General features: G+C 39.0%; 1 protein-coding gene across 2 annotated transcripts in view; it reads right to left on the bottom strand.

The window, feature by feature from the left end:
* Positions 1-22687, bottom strand: part of LOC134813427 (E3 ubiquitin-protein ligase HERC2-like) — a 94358-nt gene that overhangs the window by 27042 nt on the left and 44629 nt on the right. The window contains exons 43-57 of one of the 2 annotated variants that reach the window (XM_063821202.1): positions 21087-21261; positions 20838-20958; positions 20131-20265; positions 19837-19960; positions 19484-19621; positions 19261-19364; positions 15070-15165; positions 2562-2668; positions 2263-2425; positions 1909-2092; positions 1530-1732; positions 1087-1351; positions 791-882; positions 502-657; positions 133-289 (exon numbers count right to left, since the gene is read on the bottom strand). In XM_063821202.1, coding sequence (XP_063677272.1) covers positions 133-289; positions 502-657; positions 791-882; positions 1087-1351; positions 1530-1732; positions 1909-2092; positions 2263-2425; positions 2562-2668; positions 15070-15165; positions 19261-19364; positions 19484-19621; positions 19837-19960; positions 20131-20265; positions 20838-20958; positions 21087-21261 — 2220 coding nt within the window. The remainder of the gene's footprint in view (positions 1-132; positions 290-501; positions 658-790; positions 883-1086; positions 1352-1529; positions 1733-1908; positions 2093-2262; positions 2426-2561; positions 2669-15069; positions 15166-19260; positions 19365-19483; positions 19622-19836; positions 19961-20130; positions 20266-20837; positions 20959-21086; positions 21262-22687) is intronic. The other variant, XM_063821203.1, reaches the window with a different exon arrangement.

The raw sequence follows: 22687 nt of genomic DNA, 5'->3' as shown, positions 1-22687 counted from the left end.
ATTCTGCCGACCTCACGTGCAGTGTGTAACAATATCCCGAAGATTTAATACTCAACCTAAATATTGACAACACAACGTCTCCCACAAGTATCATGGTATAAAAATACAACTTTACACCCTGAGCTAACTTACCGGCTGTGTTAATAGCAAGGCAGTGTTTTCCAACAGAATGTATGGCCACCTTCTTGATAACATACTGACTGAGCCCCTTTATTAGCTGAGGTACTGACACGTTGTTGCTGTGTCCCAGACCCAGTCTTCCTTTACTGCCCTCCCCACACGCGTACACCTGATATTATAATACTTCGTTTAGTAACCAATAATTCACACTCTTAATCACAGTACAAATTGTCATGAATTAAATTCTACAATAAGCTAATAAGACTGAAATACAAGTTACAGAATCATACCCGTATTCTCATTACACTTAGATTTCCATGAGTTCCATCCAAATGAACTACAAAATTACGATGGTTACAACCATGTAGAGTGTAGACTAACCTTGCCGTCACTGGTGCAAGCGAAGAGACTCTTACTTCCGCCAGCAACGTGGGTGACCCCAAGTTCAGTAAACACTGGTGACAGAGACGGTGTCTTCACTTTGCTGCCCCTTAAACCTCCCAACTGTTCTTTATCGTTCAGACCCCATAGGTAAACCTGGGTAAATGCGTGGACTTATGGGGCATGTATTACCTGGGTATTAAAGACTCAAAAGAGGTGGGTGATCAAATGGTTTTTTTACTTCCAAAATATTGAAGTTCACCTAGCTGTGTGTTGATTTAGTACTCACATTAATACCGCTGTCCTCCTGAGACGCACTAGTTCCTTCTCCTGTTTCTGCAGTTGGAGAAACCGCGCTCTCCGCCAGCAAGTAGGACAAACCTGCGATAGAAAGTGCATTACTATTCCTTAATTTAAGATTATGACCGACGTGGTTGGAAAAATAATTAGAGAATTTTACCAGAAACATTTAGATAATTTCTAAACTTCTGTTTAACAATTTGTAATTTAACCTTCAAGTCAAAAATTTTACATTTAGGTTTTACACCATGTCATATTATAATAATACCCCCAATAATAATGTACCTTTAGCAATGTCATCCTGTACAGTCCTTGGCCGGCACACAACTCCAATGTTCTTCACTTTTATATCGATACCAGGTCGTTTGCCTCTGATAACTAGCTCAATATACCGGTGCTCCTCGGAACAGTTCCTGAGCAGGGTGGTAACATACTCTCCAGGGTTCATCTCCACAGTGTTCAGCTCCTTCAGAGTCCAGATAGTGTCCCCTCCCAGGACTGTGACTGACATGGGGTGGTAGATCTGCTCTGAGGCTTCCGTTAACATCGTCTAAAAATATAATTATATAGTAGATAGATAGTTGTCAATGGTTCAAGAATTTAATCGAGTTGATGTGAAAAACTCTAATCTGTTCCTTTTCCATAGTTGTTCAACAATAGATCCGACGGTACAACACAGGTACGTGTAGTAAAAAACTTCCACAGTTCTTTTAATGACTGATCCTCACCATGGTAAGCTTGGTAACGAGCACGTTCTGATGCATCTCCAGTCTTATCCAGTGTTTGACCCCACTCCCAGTCCAGTACTGATCACTACCATCACACAGGTAGTTAGCCTGACCCTCCCTGGAACTCACACTCAGGCTCTTTACACACTTCCTCCACTCGTATATCAGGCTGTGTCGGCGTCGCTTACTCCGACCTGGCTTTCCTAGAGATAATCTAGGTAAACATACACACTTTTTTAGACCATACAATATAAGTTTAGTGGAATACGGAATTATATTTATAACTTAAGTGATACAGATTACAGATGAATTTGAATTTATATCCAGAATCTTGATGCTACAATATCCACAAAAATGGGTAACTAGGGTAATAACATACCAGCTGGCATGGGGATGTCTCCAGGTTCGTTGATCCTGTTGAAAGGGTGGGAATGGTTTCTGACGCTCTTAAAGCAGGTGAGGCACATGTCAACTCCTCTACACAGGGTGCAGGAGAAGAGAGGACCTTGAATTGGACACTGGTTACACTGAGTGCAGAAAGTGCCCACGTGCGATACCGGGATCTGCAGGGAGGAGAGATGGGTTAAATGGAATAAATTAGAATAGTCGATAATAATTTGTAGCAAGTTCTACCGTTAGATAGGCTCAAATGCTTAATTACAAAATATGCATAGTCTATCATTATTCATGATAATATTTAAAATATTTCCCGTATGACGGAATAAAAACAAACCTTTTCCATTTCGGAGATGTGTCCAGTCCACTTTTTCTGTTCCGGAAAGTCGACATACACGTCCTGTTTGCTGGCGATGACTTCCGACACTATCCCGATACTTTGGTGGGAGACACTGCCCCACTTGTACTTGGGCGTGGTCACACTCGCTTTCACTCGTACTCTAGGGAGGAGGGGAGTTTCACATTCGGTAAAAACAAAATTGTCGTCGCGGATTATTGGGATAAGACAGCTATGGTTAAAGTTAAGAATTTGGCCTGCATACTTTAATTGAAATGCAGTTAATAAAGATAGCAAACCTGTCTCCTTTCTTGATAGGTTGGTCGTCTTGAAAACCGGTCTGTCCAAGAAGCTGAATATTCACGTACTTAACCCAGTAGTTACCAGCTTTCCTTGTCCAGTTAACCTGGAAATGGTTTGTTTAGAATAATTTAGAGAGAATTAAATTGGGATACGAAGATTTCAGAGACACATAGAATGATAGTTCTCTAATTTAGATGTACCACATTTCATACACAAGAGCTCATCACTACTTATGAACAAAGTTGGTGCAGTAAAGTTTTATTTTTAACTTAGATCTGAAAATTGAGTAACAAGGGACACCGTTACACATTGTTTTTGTGATATGATACATTTAGCTGAAGTGAGGCTCATAATCAAATCATACTCCCAGTTTTCGCTGGAATTGGCCTTTGTACTTTGTTGTGGCCGAATCAAGCTTATTATGATAAACTTGACAAACTGTGATGGTTTCTCGAATGCTTCATTCAACAGTAGCTTCGTGCTGCAGGTGAAGAACATATTGACAGTCCCTTCACTCTTGCTTCTCGGAGCAGCTCTTCTTCTTGCTGCAATAATACAGCTCGCTCTAATTTTATCAAACTGTTTCAAGTTCCCTAATTCTCTTTTATACTTCAACATTGTTCTCGTGGATGCCATCATGGCTGCAGCTGGGATTCTAATGGTATTAATTCCAACCAACTCTTCCGTTTGGTCAAATTATTACGATTTAGCTGGAACACTTCTTGTTTTAAGGTAAGATGTCACCTAAACATATTTTTAGTAAAAACACGCTACTTAACAGATCGAAAGCCAGAAGTTTGTTTCGAGTATTAACAAGTCTGATCTGTTTGAAAGCCAGCTCTAACAACATTATATGCCCAGGTCGGTGTGGTCTCTTACTGTGCTGAGTATGATGATAAACCGGTACAGGATCATCAGTGGAAAACCAGGGTTTTCTATCAGGACCACTTATGTTCTCGTAATACTCATTTGGACGGAGAGCGTAGCATAAGCGGTCTGTTGGTACCTAATTGCCCCAGGAGCCCCTTGGAACCGAGCCAATACAGACATCATTGTTAGAGTTATTCTGAGAAATTTGCTGGTCCTAGTTTTTGCTCTGCCCCTGCCCATTGTAATAGTCCTAATGATGATGATCTCTGTAAAGGCCAGAAAACTCCTTAGAAGAATTGCCAGCCAAGAGAACACACTGTTATCGACCCCAGCCGTGCAACAAATGAGAGCTGACTTGAGGCTTCTCTACGCTTTTGGGGCTGTCTACATCGTAGGGTATGGTCTAAATTTCGTTGTCAGCATAAACAGTTTGATCAACCTCAGCGGATTCCTGCAAGTTCTGCCACACTGGGAAAGCAACGAAACATTCTGTGAATATCTGTTTGCTTCTGACGGACTAGCCAACATACTTATAAACTTCTCAAACTCACTGATAGTTGTTCAAAGCAGACATGTACAGGGTGCACTGAAGAAGATGTACCGAAACACTTCCAGGGTTGTGAGAAAGGTAACAGGACGGGAGGACAGGGAGAGGCTTATCAAGGAAGAAGTCCGAAATGTAGCATCTTGATTCTTGAATCTTTCAGAGTTGGATAATGCTGATCAGAACTTGCCTGCTGAAGTACATATTGATCTTTGCCGAAAACATTTTTAATCTATGGAATTGTTGTCGCGGACCGCGGTGGAGATTATGATTTGTAAATCGTCTGCTTTTATCTGATTTAAGAGACATACAAAATTAAAATACCTTAATTTAGTATACATTTTTTATTTATATATACATTTTTTTTGGTGACCTTAGCCCCTTAATTAATATGGCACAAATGTGGATGAGAAATTCATGTACTTATTCGAGCCCCTCTCTCCACGTTAAAATATTTTAATAAGGTCGTTCCACTTCTTATTCGGTAATAGGGCGTATGAATTTATTGCTACTCAGTGACGAGATGTTAGTGGTTGAGTGTGGGCTGGGATTCCGCGGAGACCATTTATACTCGTGGACAAGGCTTCCACAATATACATATACAAAATATTCTTACAGAAAGAAAACACTTACAATTTTACACTATCAGCGTTCATTGAGTAGATTGGAGCAGCTTTAGAGTAGATTGAGTAGATTAAGACAGTTATTTCTTACAGCCACATTTTATTTACCGCGCCAGTTCTTTAGTGTTCCCCTAATCCGAACCAGTCACTGCTCGCATGATTAATTTGAATAACTGCGACAGTTTATCAAATGCTTCGATGAACAGTAGCTCCGTGCTGCAGATAAAGAACATGATGGTAGTTCCTTCACTCTTGCTTCTGGGAGCAGCTCTTTTCCTGGCTGCAATAATAATGCTCGCTCTAATTTTATCAAAATGCTACAAGTTCCCAAATTCTCTTCTATACTTCAACATTGCTCTCGCAGATGCCATCATGGCTGTAACAGGGATTTGTATGGTATTAGTTCCAGCCAACTTTGCCGTTTGGGTGAAATTGCACCAGTTATCGTTAGCCTTGCACGTCCTAAGGTAATATTATCGTTTAAGAGTCGAATTCAATAAATTTTCAGGTTACAAATTCCATTGATACTTGGATAAAAAGTAACACTTCCAACACTTTTATAAGCTAGCTCTAACAACATTATATGCCCAGGTCGGTGTGGTCTCTTACTGTGCTGAGTATGATGATAAACCGGTACAGGATCATCAGTGGAAAACCAGGGTTTTCTATCAGGACCACATATACTGCAGTGATACTCATTTGGATTGTGAGCCCAGCACATTCAACATTGTGGTATCTGACTCGCAAAGAAGGCGCTCCTTGGAAAAAGCTTAACAGTGAGATCACTGGAGTTATCCTGAGAAACATTCTGGTCCTGGTATTTGCTCTTCCTTTTCCTATTGTGATAATCCTACTGTTGACGATCTTTCTAACCGCTAAAAAAAACCTTAGCAGAATTGCTGACATCGAGAACACGCCATCAGTTCCCGCATTACAGCAAATGAAAGCTGACTTGAGGCTTCTCTACGCTTTTGGGGGTGTTTACATCTTAGGATTTGGTCTAAATTTCGTTGTAAACATGAACAGTTTGATCAACCTCAGCGGATTCCTAGAAGTTCTTCCACACTGGGAAAGCAACGAGTCATTTTGTGAATACCTATTCGCTTTTGATGGCCTGGCCAACATACTTGTAAACTTCTTAAACTCATTGATAGTTGTACATAGCAGACATGTACAGGGTGCACTTAAGAAGATGTACCGAAAAACATCCAGGGTTGTAAGAAAGGTAACCGGGAGGCAAGGCAGGGAGGGACTTATCACTGAAGAAGTCAGAAATGCAACATCTTAACTTAAGATTCTTAAGTATGTGAGAGTTGGGTATTGCTTGATTTTTGAATGTTGATCGGCATATTTTTGCTTTAGTAGATATAATTCTTTGACGGAGACATTAATGTTTAGTTCGAAATTTTTGATGCGGTAGATAAGATTGTTTGACTTGTATTTGATTTGGAATATTGCAACATATTTTAAATACGCTATTACATCTCTTATTAAATTTTGTTCAGCTGCCATTTACGCAGTGCATTTTTATTCCAAAAAGTTTACGAAGTTGTTTCTGTGGTGTCCTAAATCTCTTGAACCTTCATAAACATGTAAGGGAAATTTGTACCTATTCATGTCAGTCCTACAGTGTGAGTAAACCTGTAATTCAACACTGTAAACGTTGATTGAGTAGCTTGAACAGCTTTTATCTAGTAAACGGAGGGATCCTAAGATGAGTTCTTCACAACCACATTTTGCTTCCTGCATTCCCGCACCAGTTCTTTAGTTTTAAGTCTATCCGAACATCAAGCTGCCAGTTCCACTGGTAGTATAATCGTAGTGGTTATATAAATTTGCATGATATACAACGAAGCATGATTAATTTGAATAACTGCGACAGTTTATCAAATGCTTCATTAAACAGCAGTTCCGTGTTGCAGATAAAGAACATGATGACAGTTCCTTCACTCTTGCTTCTGGGAGCAGTTCTTTTCCTGGCTGCAATAATAATGCTCGCTCTAATTTTATCAAAATGCTACAAGTTCCCAAATTCTCTTCTATACTTCAACATTGCTCTCGCAGATGCCATCATGGCTGTAACAGGGATTTGTATGGTCTTAGTTCCAGCCAATTTTGCCATTTGGGTGAAATTGCACCAGTTATCTTTAGCCTTGCACGTCCTAAGGTAATATTATCGTTTAAAAGTCGAATTCAATAAATTTTCAGGTTACAAATTCCATTGATACTTGGATAAAAAGTAACACGTCCAACACTTTTATAAGCTAGCTCTAACAACATTATATGCCCAGGTCGGTGTGGTCTCTTACTGTGCTGAGTATGATGATAAACCGGTACAGGATCATCAGTGGAAAACCAGGGTTTTCTATCAGGACCACTTATGCTGTAGTGATACTCATTTGGATTGTGAGTGCAGCACATTCAACATTGTGGTATCTGACTCGGCAAGAAGGCGCTCCTTGGAAAAAGCTTAACAGTGAGATCACTGGAGTTGTCCTGAAAAACATTCTGGTCCTGGTATTTGCTCTTCCTTTTCCTATTGTGATAATCCTACTGTTGACGATCTTTCTAACCGCTAAAAAAACCTTAGCAGAATTGCTGACATCGAGAACACGCCATCGGTTCCCGCATTACAGCAAATGAAAGCTGACTTGAGGCTTCTCTACGCTTTTGGGGGTGTTTACATCTTAGGATTTGGTCTAAATTTCGTTGTAAACATGAACAGTTTGATCAACCTCAGCGGATTCCTAGAAGTTCTTCCACACTGGGAAAGCAACGAGACATTTTGTGAATACCTATTCGCTTTTGATGGCCTGGCCAACATACTTGTAAACTTCTTAAACTCATTGATAGTTGTACATAGCAGACATGTACAGGGTGCACTTAAGAAGATGTACCGAAACACTTCCAGGGTTGTAAGAAAGGTAACCGGGAGGCAAGGCAGGGAGGGACTTATCACTGAAGAAGTCGGAAATGCAACATCTTAACTTAACATTCTTAAGTATGTGAGAGTTGGGTATCGCTTGATTTTTGAATGTTGATCAGCATATTTTTGCTTTAGTAGATATAATTCCTTGACGGAGACATTAATGTTTAGTTCGAAATTTTTGATGCGGTAGATAAGATTGTTTGACTTGTATTTGATTTGGAATATTGCAACATATTTTAAATACGCTATTACATCTCTTATTAAATTTTGTTCAGCTGCCATTTACGCAGTGCATTTTTATTCCAAAAAGTTTACGAAGTTGTTTCTGTGGTGTCCTAAATCTCTTGAACCTTCATAAACATGTAAGGGAAATTTGTACCTATTCATGTCAGTCCTACAGTGTGAGTAAACCTGTAATTCAACACTGTAAACGTTGATTGAGTAGCTTGAACAGCTTTTATCTAGTAAACGGAGGGATCCTAAGATGAGTTCTTCACAACCACATTTTGCTTCCTGCATTCCCGCACCAGTTCTTTAGTTTTAAGTCTATCCGAACATCAAGCTGCCAGTTCCACTGGTAGTATAATCGTAGTGGTTATATAAATTTGCATGATATACAACGAAGCATGATTAATTTGAATAACTGCGACAGTTTATCAAATGCTTCATTAAACAGCAGTTCCGTGTTGCAGATAAAGAACATGATGACAGTTCCTTCACTCTTGCTTCTGGGAGCAGTTCTTTTCCTGGCTGCAATAATAATGCTCGCTCTAATTTTATCAAAATGCTACAAGTTCCCAAGTTCTCTTTTGTACTTCAACATTTCTCTCGCGGATGCCATCATGGCTGCAGCTGGGATTGTTGCGGTCTTAATTCCAACCAACTCTTCTGCGTGGATAAACTTCCACGAATTATCTTTAGCCTTCCTTGTTCTAAGGTAACATTTTCCTTTAAAATTTATTCACAATCAAAATACTTTTAGGATACAAATTCTATTGATGACGATTTTAATTAACAAAAACGGTAATTTCTCGAGCCGACTCAACATTCAACAACATTATATTATGCCCAGGTCGGTGTGGTCTCTTACTGTGCTGAGTATGATGATAAACCGGTACAGGATCATCAGTGGAAAACCAGGGTTTTCTATCAGGACCACTTATGCTGTAGTGATACTCATTTGGATTGAGTGCACATCACAATCGTCATTGTGGTATCTGACGAGGCAAGAAGGCGCTCCTTGGAAGAAGCTTAACAGTGAGATCAGTGGAGTGATCCTGAGAAATATTCTGGTCCTAGCATTTGCCCTACCCTTACCCATTGTGATAATCCTACTGATGATGATCTCTTGCACGGCTAGAAAACACCTTAGCAGACTCGTCGACGTCGAGAACACACAATCGGTTCCCGCAATTCAGGAAATGAAAGCTGACTTGAGGCTTCTCTATGCTTTTGGGGCTGTCTATATTGTAGGATTTGGTCTGAATTTCGTTGTCAGTGTGAACAGTTAAATAATCAACCTCAGCGGATTCTTACAAGTTCTACCAAACTGGGAAAGCAACGAAACAATCTGCGAGTATGTTTTTGCTTGTGATGGCCTAGCCTGCGTACTTATAAACTTCTTAAACTCATTGATAGTTGTTCAAAGCAGACATGTACAGGGTGCACTGAAGAAGATGTACCGAAACACTTCTAGGGTTGTGATAAAGGTAACCGGGCGGGAGCGCAGGGAGAGACTTATCCAGGAAGAAGTAGGAAATGTAGCATCTTGAGTCTGGGAGAGTTGGATAATGCTGATCAGTACTTATCAGACCGCAGGGAGAAGAGACTTATCACGGAAGAGGAAGACTATCCAATACCTTGAGTACGCTAGAGCAAAATACGTAAATAGTGAATATTACTAGATATTTAATCTTATGTAGCTGCTCTGTGGTGGAGATATTCAGAACACTTATTGCGGTGAATACGATTATTTTAAATCACCCTTTTCTATCTTATTGTTGATATTGAAAATCGAAACTACAAAACACGTTTTTATAATCAATTGTATTATTAAATTTACCGATTGTTAAAAAATAATGTTTTCGGATTTTCAATCGATCCAAGTTCCAACAAACAATGGATTATTTAACAGATTTTGTTCAGTATTTGTACTGCAGCTTTTGCATTCCAAATTCACCTGATGAAATTGTTTCTTTTGTATCTTGAGCACATTTAACTGTCATAGATTGGTAAGAAAATATCGGCATCTAATCATATTCGAGACCTCTCCAGTATTCATTGGCAAACAGCCAGGGAAGAGTGAGAAGGATGAGATTGCACAAAGATCAGCATTATTTATGGATGAGCTTTGGTTCCCGCGATACACATAAAATGAAGTCCCACAGTTTAAAAACACCTGTAATTTAACACTGTAAGCGTTGATTGAGTAGCTTTTAATAGCAATTTTGTCCGGTAAACAGAACAATTTATAAGATTACCTAAAATCATGCTCAAATTTATTTTCCGCACCAGTTCTACTGTCTAAGCTGCTAGCAATGATTAACTTGAATAATTGCGACAGTCTTGCAAACGCCTCACTAAACAACAGTTCGGTGAAGCAGATTAAGAACATGTTAACAGTACCCTCTCTCTTCCTTCTGGGAGCAGCTCTTGTTTTGGCTGTAATAATACTGTTCGCTCTTGTGTCTTCCAAGTGTTTCAAGTTTCCAAATACTCTTCTATACTTCAACATTGCTCTCACGGATGCCTTTATGACGGTAGCAGGGATTATAATGCTATCAGTTTCAACCAAGACAGCCGCTTGGTCTTCTATGGCTCTAAACTTTGACATTTTGAGGTACGATTTCCCTTCGCTCTCGTTTATCAGAATTATAAATCAACGATCTGTCAAGTTGGGCAAAGATAGCTTTATATTTAATTTCCATGAGAAACATATTTTGATATCGCATAGAATTCACAATAGATAAAAAGCGCTCAGAGTTTTTAACTTTAATGAGCCGGCTCTAACAACATTATATGCCCAGGTCGGTGTGGTCTCTTACTGTGCTGAGTATGATGATAAACCGGTACAGGATCATCAGTGGAAAACCAGGGTTTTCTATCAAGACCACATATGCTGTAGTGATACTCATTTGGATTGTGAGCGCAGCACATTCAACATTGTGGTATCTGACTCGGCAAGAAGGCGCTCCTTGGAAAAAGCTTAACAGTGAGATTACTGGAGTTATCCTGAGAAATATTCTGGTCCTGGTATTTGCTCTTCCCTTTCCCATCGTGATAGTTCTACTGGTGATGATCTCACGCACGGCTAAAAAACACCTTAGAAAAATTGCTGATATCGAGAACACGCCATCGGTTGCCGCATTACAACAAATAAAAGCTGACTTAAGGCTTCTCTGTGCATTTGGGGCTGTTTATATTGTAGGATTTGGTGTAAATTTTGTTTTCAGTGTCAACACTTTGGTTAACCTCAGCGGATTTCTACAAGTTGTACCACACTGGGAGGGCAACGAAACAATCTGCGAGTACATATTCGTTTATTACGCCATAGCCAACATGCTAATAAACTTCTTAAACTCACTGATAGTTGTACAAAGCAGACATGTACAGGGTGCACTGAATAAGATGTACCAAAACACTTCCAGGGTTTAGTTGTGAGGAAGGTAACCGGAGGGAGCGCAGGGAGAGACTTATCCAGGAAAAAGTCGGTGGAAATTAATTTTTAGTCTGAAATGTTTGATGCTGTAGAGAAGATTGTTAGACTTCTATTTGATTTGGAATATTGCAACATATTTTAAATCGTGATTACATCTCTTTTTGCCTTTTTTGCAGTGAAGTTTTATATATATTAAGACGCAATAAAATTAGAAACTATCGGGCAACCATGCATGGGGACTTGCCACCCCATGGCAACATTAAATGTGAGTGTGGTGTCCTTAGTCTCTTGAACTCCTTTATAAACATGTAAGGGAAATTTGTACCTATTCATGCCAGTCTTACAGTGTGAGTAAACCTGTAATTCAACACTGTAAACGTTAATCGAGTAGTTTCATGTAGGAAGAGATTATTTATACGATGAGTTATATAATGTCTAACAACCATATTTTACTACATGCACCATTTCCCGTGGCGTTAACTGCTTTTAGTGGCCATAAACCTTTAGTTCTCCTAATCCGAACAAGTCACTGCTCGCATGATTAATTTGACAAACTGCGACAGTTTCTCAAATTCTTCATTAAACAGCAGTTCTGTGCTGCAGATTAAGAACATGTTGACAGTTCCTTCACTCTTTCTTCTGGGAGCAGCTCTTATCCTGGCTGCAATAATACAACTCGCTCTAATTTTATCAACATGCTACAAGTTCCCAAATTCTCTGCTATACTTCAACATTTCTTTCGCGGATGCCATCATGGCTGTAACAGGTATTCAGATGGTCTTAGTTCCAGTAGACTCATCTACGTGGACCAACATTCAGTTTCACGAGATATCTTTAGCCTTCCTCGTCCTAAGGTAATAAATTCCCTAAAAAATCATTCACACTCGATACACTTTCAGGATACAAATTCAATTGATAACAATCAAAGTAACCGACAATTTGAAAGCCAGCTCTAACAACGTTCTATGCCCAGGTCGGTGTGGTCTCTTACTGTGCTGAGTATGATGATAAACCGGTACAGGATCATCAGTGGAAAACCAGGGTTTTCTATCAGGACCACATATGCTGTAGTGATACTCATTTGGATTGTGAGCGCAGCACATTCAACATTGTGGTATCTGACTCGGCAAGAAGGCGCTCCTTGGAAAAAGCTTAACAGTGAGATAACTGGAGTTATCCTGAGAAACATTCTGGTCCTAGCATTTGCTCTTCCTTTTACCATCGTGATAATCCTACTTTTGATGATCTTTCTTACTGCTAGAAAAAACCTTAGCAGAATTGCTGACATCGAGAACACGCCATCGGGTCCCGCATTACAGCAAATAAAAGCTGACTTGAGGCTTCTCTATGCTTTTGGGGCTGTCTATTTCGTAGGATATGGTCCTGATTTCGTTGACAGCGTTGACAGCTTAGTCAACCTCAGCGGATTTCTACAAGTTCTGCCAAACTGGGAAAGCAACGAGACATTCTGTGAATACCTATTCGCTTATGACGGCTTGGCCAATATACTTATAAACTTCTCAAACTCACTGATTGTTGTTCAAAGCAGACATGTACAGGGTGCACTGAAGAAGATGTACCGAAACACTTCTAGGGTTGTGAGAAAGGTAACAGGACGGGAGGACAGGGAGAGGCTTATCAAGGAAGAAGTCGGAAATTGACACATTTTTAATTCACTGATTATGTTAAAACTGACATGAACCAATGAAGCAATTTAAAATTTAATCAAAAACAATATCCACTTTATCAAATCATTAAATTTTAATGATTTGATAAAGTGGATATTGTTTTTGATTATCGTAATATAAATAGCGGATTGATTCCTGAGAATTATGTGGACCTCTGACTTTGAGGTCGGCTACTGAAATGGACACCTAGAGCACAGTTGACGCACATTACAAATTTACTTTTTGTTTTATATCGGTGTTCAAACGCTCTCATATTGTGCGTCATGAACTGTTTAGCTGCTGAGATCAACATTTCAATCTTACTTTTTATAAAAATCTCCTCATTCGACCATACTATACCGGTTAGAAACCTGGTTTAAAGTATATGAAAATAGTCACCTCGGTGCTAAGACAATGTCAGTCAACGTGATAAATTTAACAACGCGCCATATGCGTTAACTATGTTCAGTTTTATCGGTCAAAACGGCGCTTAGAAATACCAGATTTGATACAGAAACTCTCTCAATTTGAATAGTAGAGCAAACCTGGCAATTTCAAACAAAAGAATTATCATTTTCAATACCAACAAACGATTTATGACCATCGCGTTAAATTTCTCACCTCCACAATATAAAGCATCCTCTCATCTCCAACAACTCATCAAATTTCATCTTCAGTAATCAAGCCGATTCAACAAACCCTTCTCAAAATGCAATACTTTGCCGTTGTCTTCACTGCCTTCGTAGCCCTGAGTGTGGCTAGCCCCGTGGAGCTGGAGGAGCGGAGTTTCATGGACACTATCATCGAGATGGTCAAGGGATTTATCTGCGGGATGGACAGCCTTCCGTTCGACAACCCAATGCTCCAGATGGTATTCAACATGGTTAAGGGATTCCTCAACTGCCCGAGCGGACAAGAATAAGATGTGTCTGCTTTTACTGAACTTGCATTATCTTTGAATTATTTTAAACAGCTATGACTGTGAAAAATATCTACAAAATTTTGAGTTTTTCTCTTTATAATGACATGATATCGATATCTCAAAATCAGATAAATTTATAAGCACAAGCATTATGTCCATAATACTGCAACTGTATTAGGTTTGGCAACAAAATAAAGCTGGCAGTTTACACATTTATGTTTCCTTCTGTACATCGGTGGTTCAGAATAAATCCTTGTTGTCGGTCCTCAACATTCTAATCACCCTTCAACAACTCTCGAAATTTACTTTTAACCGCTACATCGAATACCTAAGTACCTAGACTCATATATTAAACAGCTTTTGGATAATTTATTGTGAACGATCTGGACATATTGTTAATCTTGAAATTCATGACCAGGCTCAGTCTGATCAAATTAATTTAACAACCTAAACGGGATAACCGCACAAACTAACAGCTCAGGTGGAACCCTTGAGACAATAATTTTCAGTCACATTTCAGTAAAAATCCGATTCTCATATTTTTCATAGCTCCTCAGTTTTGTCGTGATTAGAAGCAGTGAAGTTTGCAACCATTAATTTTTGTGAATCCCCCGATTCCCAGAAAATTGAACATGAAAGAAACATCTAGATGAAAAACATGACTATAAGCATATTTACGCTATTCAGGTTATTTACATATAAAGCTTTGGTCAAATGAATGATTGTAATGTCAACAGATAAATATATTTGGCGCTGTGAATGCCTGTGAATTGCTAAATTCAATGAAGAAAATAATCGTCCACCGTTCCACACCAGATTAAAGCATGACCTGGTTTTTAAATATGAAAACTAAAATAAATCTGGCGCTGTGAACGCCTGTGAACGCCGCGCCTGTGAATTGCTGAATTCAATGAAGAAAAATCATCCCCGCTTCGCAACAGATTAAAAATCACTTGAAGCCTATTTTCGTTTTTACGTAAACTAAATGTTGGTTTAATGTCTGTTTGTAATAACTAATATAAATCCGGGTGGTGCGGTGAATATATATTATATACTATGCCGTATGAGAGGCAACATTTAGTTGCAGCATCGTAGTTTTTTAAAAGACCATGTTAATTTGACTCATTTCATTTGAAATTATCAAATTTGACTAAAGCTCAGCTAAAACTATTGTTAAGTTCAGAGTTCTATCTTGTTTATAGTGACTGTTTGAGCCCCTGCCATGAAATGTAAGCTATAAATATAGTACCGCTATACGTAACATGATAAAAAAGGGAAATAAATTCCTCACCCTAACATTAAGATCGTGAAGTCCTTCGTTCTCAATCTTCATGACAGGACCGGTGTCCCCGACCATCACGTCCTCGTATGTTGAAATACACTTCACCTGTTGATATACGTGTCAGAAACCAAAATTCAGCTCCGAGTTCTCAGTTCTGATATTCTGTCGCGCTACTATTCTCACGTAAATTTTTGTTCCTTTCAGAATTCAATAACGAAATAAAGGCCATGAACAAAACCATGAAAATACGGACCTTTACTGATAGTTGAAATTCGACATATGACGTCATCTAGCGTCATCTAGCGTCATCTAGCGTGAAATATCGCCAGATGATGATAGATGACGCTAGATGACGCTAGATGACGCTAGATGACGCCAATTAGCGACATTGTCGCTAAGTGCACGGCACCTTTCGAATGTCGCTATCTAGCGCTATCTAGCGCTATCTAGCGCTATCTAGCGCTATATGACGCTATATGACGCTATATGACGCTAGATGACGCTAGATGACGCTAGATGACGCTTATAAGCACGCAGCACTGACGCCAGGCGACAGATAGCGCTATTTTCATAAAATTTCCGCCCTTTTTTTTTGCGACATCTAGCGCTATCTAGCGCTATCTAACGCTATATGTCGCAACGACATCTGACGCAGCGCTATCTAGCGCTATCTAGCGCTATCTGGCGCTATCTAGCGGAGAATGTCGGTTTGTGACAGTTTCCGCTAGATAGCGCTATCTAGCGCTATCTAGCGCTAGATATTGCGGCGACAGCTAGCGCTAGATAGCGCTATCTAGCGTAAACTGTCACAAACCGACATTCTCCGCTAGATAACGCTTGTTAGCGCTAGATAGCGCTATCTAGCGGAGAATATCGGTTTGTGACAGTTAACGCTAGATAGCGCTATCTAGCGCTAGATATCGCGGCGACAGCTATAGCTATGGCTATAGTTGTTAAACGTTAAATATCTAACGTTGGTTATAAGTTTTATTTTTAACGTTGCAAAACGTTTATTATTTGACGTCAGATCAAGGTTACCTTATTAACTATAAACAGAGTTTAAAATTCAACTACATTTTAAAGTTGTATGTAGGTTACATATAAAACGTTGTTAAACGTTAAATATCTAACGTTGGTTATAGGTTTTATTTTTAACGTTGCAAAACGTTTACTATTTGACGTCAGATCAAGGTTACCTTATTAACTATAAGCAGGGTTTAAAATTCAACTACATTTTAAAGTTGTATGTAGGTTACATATAAAACGTTGTTAAACGTTAAATATCTAACGTTGGTTATAGGTTTTATTTTTAACGTTGCAAAACGTTTATTATTTTACGTTAGATCAAGGTTACCTTATCAACTATAAGCAACGTTCAAAACTCAACTAAATATTAATGTTGTATGTAGGTTACATATAAAAACTTTGCCGGTTGGTATAGGCTTAGACTAATATTTTGAGAAAAAGCGGCGCGTGATAGTAAATTACGAGTATCACCCGTTAACGAGTGAGATTCGTCCAGTATAACCTGTTTATGCTCTAACCATAGCCCTCTCGCTAGTACTAGTAGTACGCTTAGACACATGGCTATGTGAAAGAAGATGATGTAAAGATCTAAATGTTAAATTAGCATTTGCAAATTAATAGTATTGAAATCTCGCACAGCAAGTTATTAAAAGAATGTAATGAGAGTCGAGCCGAATTTATTGTTCAGTAATCACATATATAGTACCCACGAGTTTTCAGTTTACGCGTACGAACTACGCGCAAGTATGAAGTGCAAGCGCAAAAGCTTTAGTGCAATTTAGCTACTGCAAGCGAGAGGGCTCTGGTTAGCGCAACTTAAAATGCGATGCATTCAGTATTTAGAATTAATATATTATAAATTTATAAGTTATGCTATGTCAATCCTCTTACCTGGGGACCCAGGCTATTATGTACATGTTCATAAACATTAAGATTTGGCGAATAAAGATTTGGCGGAATGACAGGCTGAGCGCGGCCCAGTAACAATCCTCGGGATCGGAATTATTTTGGATAAATACTTTACAGCTTTGAGCTTCGAGTAATCTATTTGACGATGTTTGTTGTAGCGCGATGCAATACTGGGCCGCGCCGCGCAGCCAATAATATAATGCTTCTTGCAACCACTAGTGCTTTACTAAACATACTTGGTCAGTACGTTACTGTATGTACGAATTTTTAAAAGGTGTCGAACTGTACAAATTTTAAAAAGCTGTCGAGGAATTTTTACCGAATTTTTAAAAACATTTTTGTTTTTTAATCAGTAATCACTTCAGTCCGAAAAATTTGTTATTTTTGTCCGGGAGGTTACATTTCAGATTTAAAATATTAACATGCATTCGCACGTCATCGTTTCCCGCCATTTTAACACAAATTTTTGCAATTAGCTTTTTATTATATATTTCGAAAATTTATGAGGCGAATTTTTCCCAAACTAATCCCGAACTGAAAAAACGTGCCGAACTGTACGAATTTTTTACGACTTTTGTACGAACTGACCAACTATGTTACTAAATTGGCGATATGCACCATGACTGGGCCTCGCCGAGCTGTGAACATGAACAGTGAAGGATTGACATCGTGAATCAACGCGATGCGTTACTGTGAGTGTGTCGCGCCGCGCATCCAAAAATGCTTCTCGGTATCCAATAATGCTTTTCGGCGAAATGCACCACTGAGCTGTGAAAGATTGGCATCATGAATCAACGATGTTAGTAACTTGTATAAATTTCGTCGAAATAGTACGTGCCGCTTTCTTCCGATCCCGAAATGTTAAGGGTCGACGGTCGTTTGACGTTTACATATTAGTATTACGTAATCAGCTGAGGAGCTTGGGGTTTTCAAATGATTATTGATTACGCTAGTGTAATATTGACATAAATATAATAGCTATGGTAAAACTGATTACGGGGTATGTGAACGACCCCTCATTGTTAGTAATCAGTTCCATACATAGCTATTAAGCTATTAGTATTATGTCACAATCACACTAGCGAGCGTAATAATTTGGAAAACCCCGGCCGGCGGCATCAGGCCCTTTATATAATTATAATATGTAAACGACCCCTTGATTAAGTGATATTTAATATTTTGTTCCACTCAGCCGAATATTTGATAAATCGAGTGTAATAGTTGGGTGATTTCGACGAGCCGCGCAAGCTTATAGTTATATCATTTGCATTCTCACTTAAATTATAATTAATTTTCATACACAGTAAAAATTAATTTTCATATAAAATAAAAATAACAAAACACACACACACACACACACACACACACACACACACACACACACACACACACACACACACACACACACACACACACACACACACACACACACACACACACACACACACACACACACACACACACACACACACACACACACACACACACACACACACACACACACACACACACACACACACACACACACACACACACACACACACACACACACACACACACACACACACACACACACACACACACACACACACACACACACACACACACACACACACACACACACACACACACACACACTGGATACTGTGATAGGATATGATATCTTGTGCTATATGTAGCGACGACATCTGACGCAGCGACATATAGCGCTAGATAGCGACATCTAGCGCTAAATAGCCTGGACTGTCACGACCCAAAATTCTTCGCTATTTAGCGCTATCTAACGCTATTTAGCGATATCCAACGCTATTTAGCGATATCTAACGCTATCTAGCGCTATATGTCGCAACGACATCTGACGCTATATAGCGCTATCTGGCGCTATATAGCGCTAGATAGCGTGAACTGTCGTAAACCGACTTATCCCGCTATCCAGCGCTTGATCATTGATGTCGCCTGCGTCAGATGTCGTCGCATTCGAAAGGTGCCGTGCACTTAGCGACAATGTCGCTAATTGGCGTCATCTAGCGTCATCTAGCGTCATCTATCAGCATCTGGCGATATTTCACGCTAGATGACGCTAGATGACGCTAGATGACGTCATATGTCGAATTTCAACTATCAGTAAAGGTCCGAAAATACATTGTTTTGTAATATGTAACTTTTTCTAGTAATGCAACCTTTCTGAAAGTTGGAAGTTTTCAAGGTAAAATTGTTGGACAAATTATTCCCCTTTAAAAATGTGGCATAAATATACGCAAATACCTGCATGCCGATGCGGATGTTCTTCTTGACATATTCAGCGTAAGCGTCCAAAGTTGGGAAGTTAGCTGGCAGTTTATAGTAGGATTCATCGTCTAAATATTCCTCTGAAAAGTTAAATTATATTAGATATATATTATAATATTCATAATTGCAGATATCCTCCATGGAAATACGTTCATATTGCATAGTAACACAAAATCAATGATAATCAGCTATATCATACCTCCGTCCGAGAAATCGTCTTCATCAGAGCTGTCAGTGATGGGAGTGAAGGGAGCTACAACAGCAGGCTGAGGGGGAGGAGGGTTCTCCAGTAACCAGGCCACAACTTGCTCGATACGGGGCTCCACTACTCCCAGTGCTGCATTGGGAAATGGGATAGTTAGACATAACGTCTTACGACAAGGGGTGGTTTAAAAAAAACTCGTGACAATTTCTAACTCTACTAGATGGAGTATCATTCCCATAGGCCTTAAATCCTCTGGTAGCAAAAACACAAGAGAAACTTACAGGTGATCGCATGCTCGATATGGTGTTACTTACAGGTGATCGCATGCTCGATATGGTGTAACTTACAAGTGATCGCATGCTCGATATGGTGTTGGGTGAAGCCCATGTCCAGGATCTGTCGGATTACAGGGGTGATCGGCTTTGGTCGTTGTACTGTGGCTGCCGCTGGTCGCGACTTCACTTTTTTAGCCTGGAAAAAAAAATGTTTTAGTAAGCTACTTTATTAAGAATTCCATTCTCTTGACAACAGGTAGTTGCTATCATAAACAATAATTGCGCACGTTTTTTTCTTTTTTACAAAAAACGGCGGATGGAAAAATCCCAGCTTTCACAAACCTTGCTGCTATATATTATACATACCTTGCTGCTGGGTTCTGATATCGTATCAGGATGGAGTAGTTCTGTCATGAGAAGTTGGGAGAGTGACAAAGCAGCCACCTCTAGCTCCTCTTGTGAGAAGATAGCCTTTACTGGGCTTGGTCTCGTCGCTGATACCTGGTCATGCATACGTGTTAAACTGTGCAGTGATTTTGGACTCGTTGTTTTGGTTTAATTTACAAAATATTTGGCTGGAGCAGAGTTCAGAGCTCGTGATGCGTGCAGTCATTTTTGATATTTCGCGCCAGCGGCCACAATTTAGAATTAGGAACCAGCTGGATTCAATTAAAACTTTCCATGGAATTCGATTAACTAGACGGTAATTCAAGTGGAGTCCATTTAACTGATCAGATCAGATGAATTTCGACCGAATATCGTAAGACAATTATTGAGCTGTTGTTGTTGACCCAGACGGTTCCGGTGGTTCCAATGACTAATTTACAAAAAAGATAAGCTTGAGTATCCTATTGCTAATGCAATCACATGAATATAATATAGAAGCGTCTTTACAGTTTGTGCTAATATTGTTTGGTTGAACGAAATGAATTAGTAGAAAATTTCTCTGTAAGAATAGTAAATCCTGGTACTTTATTTTTGATGGGTCGATCAAATCAGAAATAAGATACTCCGGCTTAAATGACTACGTAATTGAAACTACAGACATTTCAAACAAATGATCTTAGTCTTACCATGAGCTGTCTAAGAAGTTGAGAGGAGCCGGGTTTGTTCAGCAGTTCTGTGGCGCTCGCTTCGAAACCTTTTGGTAAGAGTGAGTTGTCTGCGGGAGCGTTTACCATAATCGCTCTCAGCCTGAAAGTGAAAATGAAAGAACAAACATTTTAAATTTTAATCCGTTAGCCAAATCATAGACACATCAGGAAGTATTTTTTCGAAAATTTGGGCTGTATCAATCATAATCATGCTGTCTAAACTGTTACCTGCTCTGACTCTGGAAGAGGACCCGGGCCGCCTTCAGGACTCCAAAGAGCAACAGTTGTCTCCAGAGAAGACCAGGCTCTATTTTGGGTGGAGGAGGCTTTGCTTTTTCGACTGGCTCATCTTCTGCCTTCCTCTTTTCCCCCGCGCGTTGTTCTGGTTCTGATTCCTCTTTTTCTGAGGAAGATTAAATAAGTTTTTAAGGGTGAGGCAAACAATCCGAACGACTATCAATGTCAGGGCAATGAGTTTTTTTGAACTGACTCATATCTTGGCAACTCTTGTTCAGTTTTAAAAACGTTGTTGAGCAGATATTTAGATCTGTGGCACCACGATCTACAAAGATATTCTATGTGGCCTAAAAAATATTCTATGTGGCACTGGGTACAGAATAAAACACTTCCCATTCATAGTATAGTGTGTTTTCAGTTGTTTTATAGTTTCATACAATCGTATCTGAATTTTTGTTCAATCGTGTGGAGTTTCGCATTAAACACACATATTGACGAAGCCTGGCCCGTTTTTCTGCTGAACAAAATTTTTCAGAATGTCAAATAGACAGCCATCTCAACTAGTCTAAAATTGAACTATTAGATAAAGTAAAAACTTGTTTTTCTACTTGCAGCCTTTAACTTAAATTTCCCACCATTCACCATTCACCATTCACCAGCCGACTATTAAATTCAATTTACGATTCCCACCATCCCATACCACTTTCTCATAAAAGTTTATTGTGTTAGGAAATGAATGAGTGAGAAATTACAAAGACTGAAAAAAAAGTTATTTTCGTCAATTTTGAGTTTAAGCAAAGCTTATTTTTCTAATTGCAGCCTATAACTTAAATTTCCCACCATTCACCATTCACCAGCCGACTATTAAATTCAATTTACAATTCCCACCATCCCATATCACTTTCTCATAAAAGTTTATTGTGTTAGGTAATGAATGAGTGAGAAATTATCAAAACTGAAGAGAGCTATTCGCGTCAATTTTGAGTTTGAGCAAAAGCTTATTTTTCTAATTGCAGCCTATAACTTAAATTTCCCACCATTCACCATTCACCAGCCGACTATCAAATTCAATTTACAATTCCCAGTTCCCACCATCCCATACCACTTAAGTGCACTTTCTCATAAAAGTTTATTGTGTTAGGAAATGAATGAGTGAGAAATTACTAAGACTGAAAAAGAAGTTATTTTCGCCAATTTTGAGTTTGAGCAAAAGCTTATTTTTCTAATTACAGCCTTTAACTTAAATTTCCCACCATTCACCAATCATTATCCGACTATCAAATTCAATTTACAATTCCCACCATCCCATATCACTTTATCATAAAAGTTTATTGTGTTAGGTAATGAATGAGTGAGAAATTATAAAGACTGAAAAAAAATGTATTTTCGACTTTCGTCAATTTTGAGTTGTGAGCCAACGTTATTTTGTTTTTTTGAGTATTTTGAAGATAACTTATATTTAATAAACTTTCAAAGCGCTTATGAGTTGCCCTTGGGCCGGGATCTTTCAATCAATCATGTGGTAACAAGGCCATTGTTGATCAGTTTGTATTTGTAGACGTGACGTTTGTCTTTTTTCTAGCACTCTCTAA

This window comes from Bolinopsis microptera, chromosome 3, assembly GCF_026151205.1.
Source record: "Bolinopsis microptera isolate Bmic1 chromosome 3, MBARI_Bmic_1.0, whole genome shotgun sequence".
Lineage (NCBI taxonomy): Eukaryota > Metazoa > Ctenophora > Tentaculata > Lobata > Bolinopsidae > Bolinopsis > Bolinopsis microptera.
The sequence above is the reverse complement of the archived record's forward strand: the minus strand, read 5'-3'. Positions and strand labels throughout refer to the sequence as shown.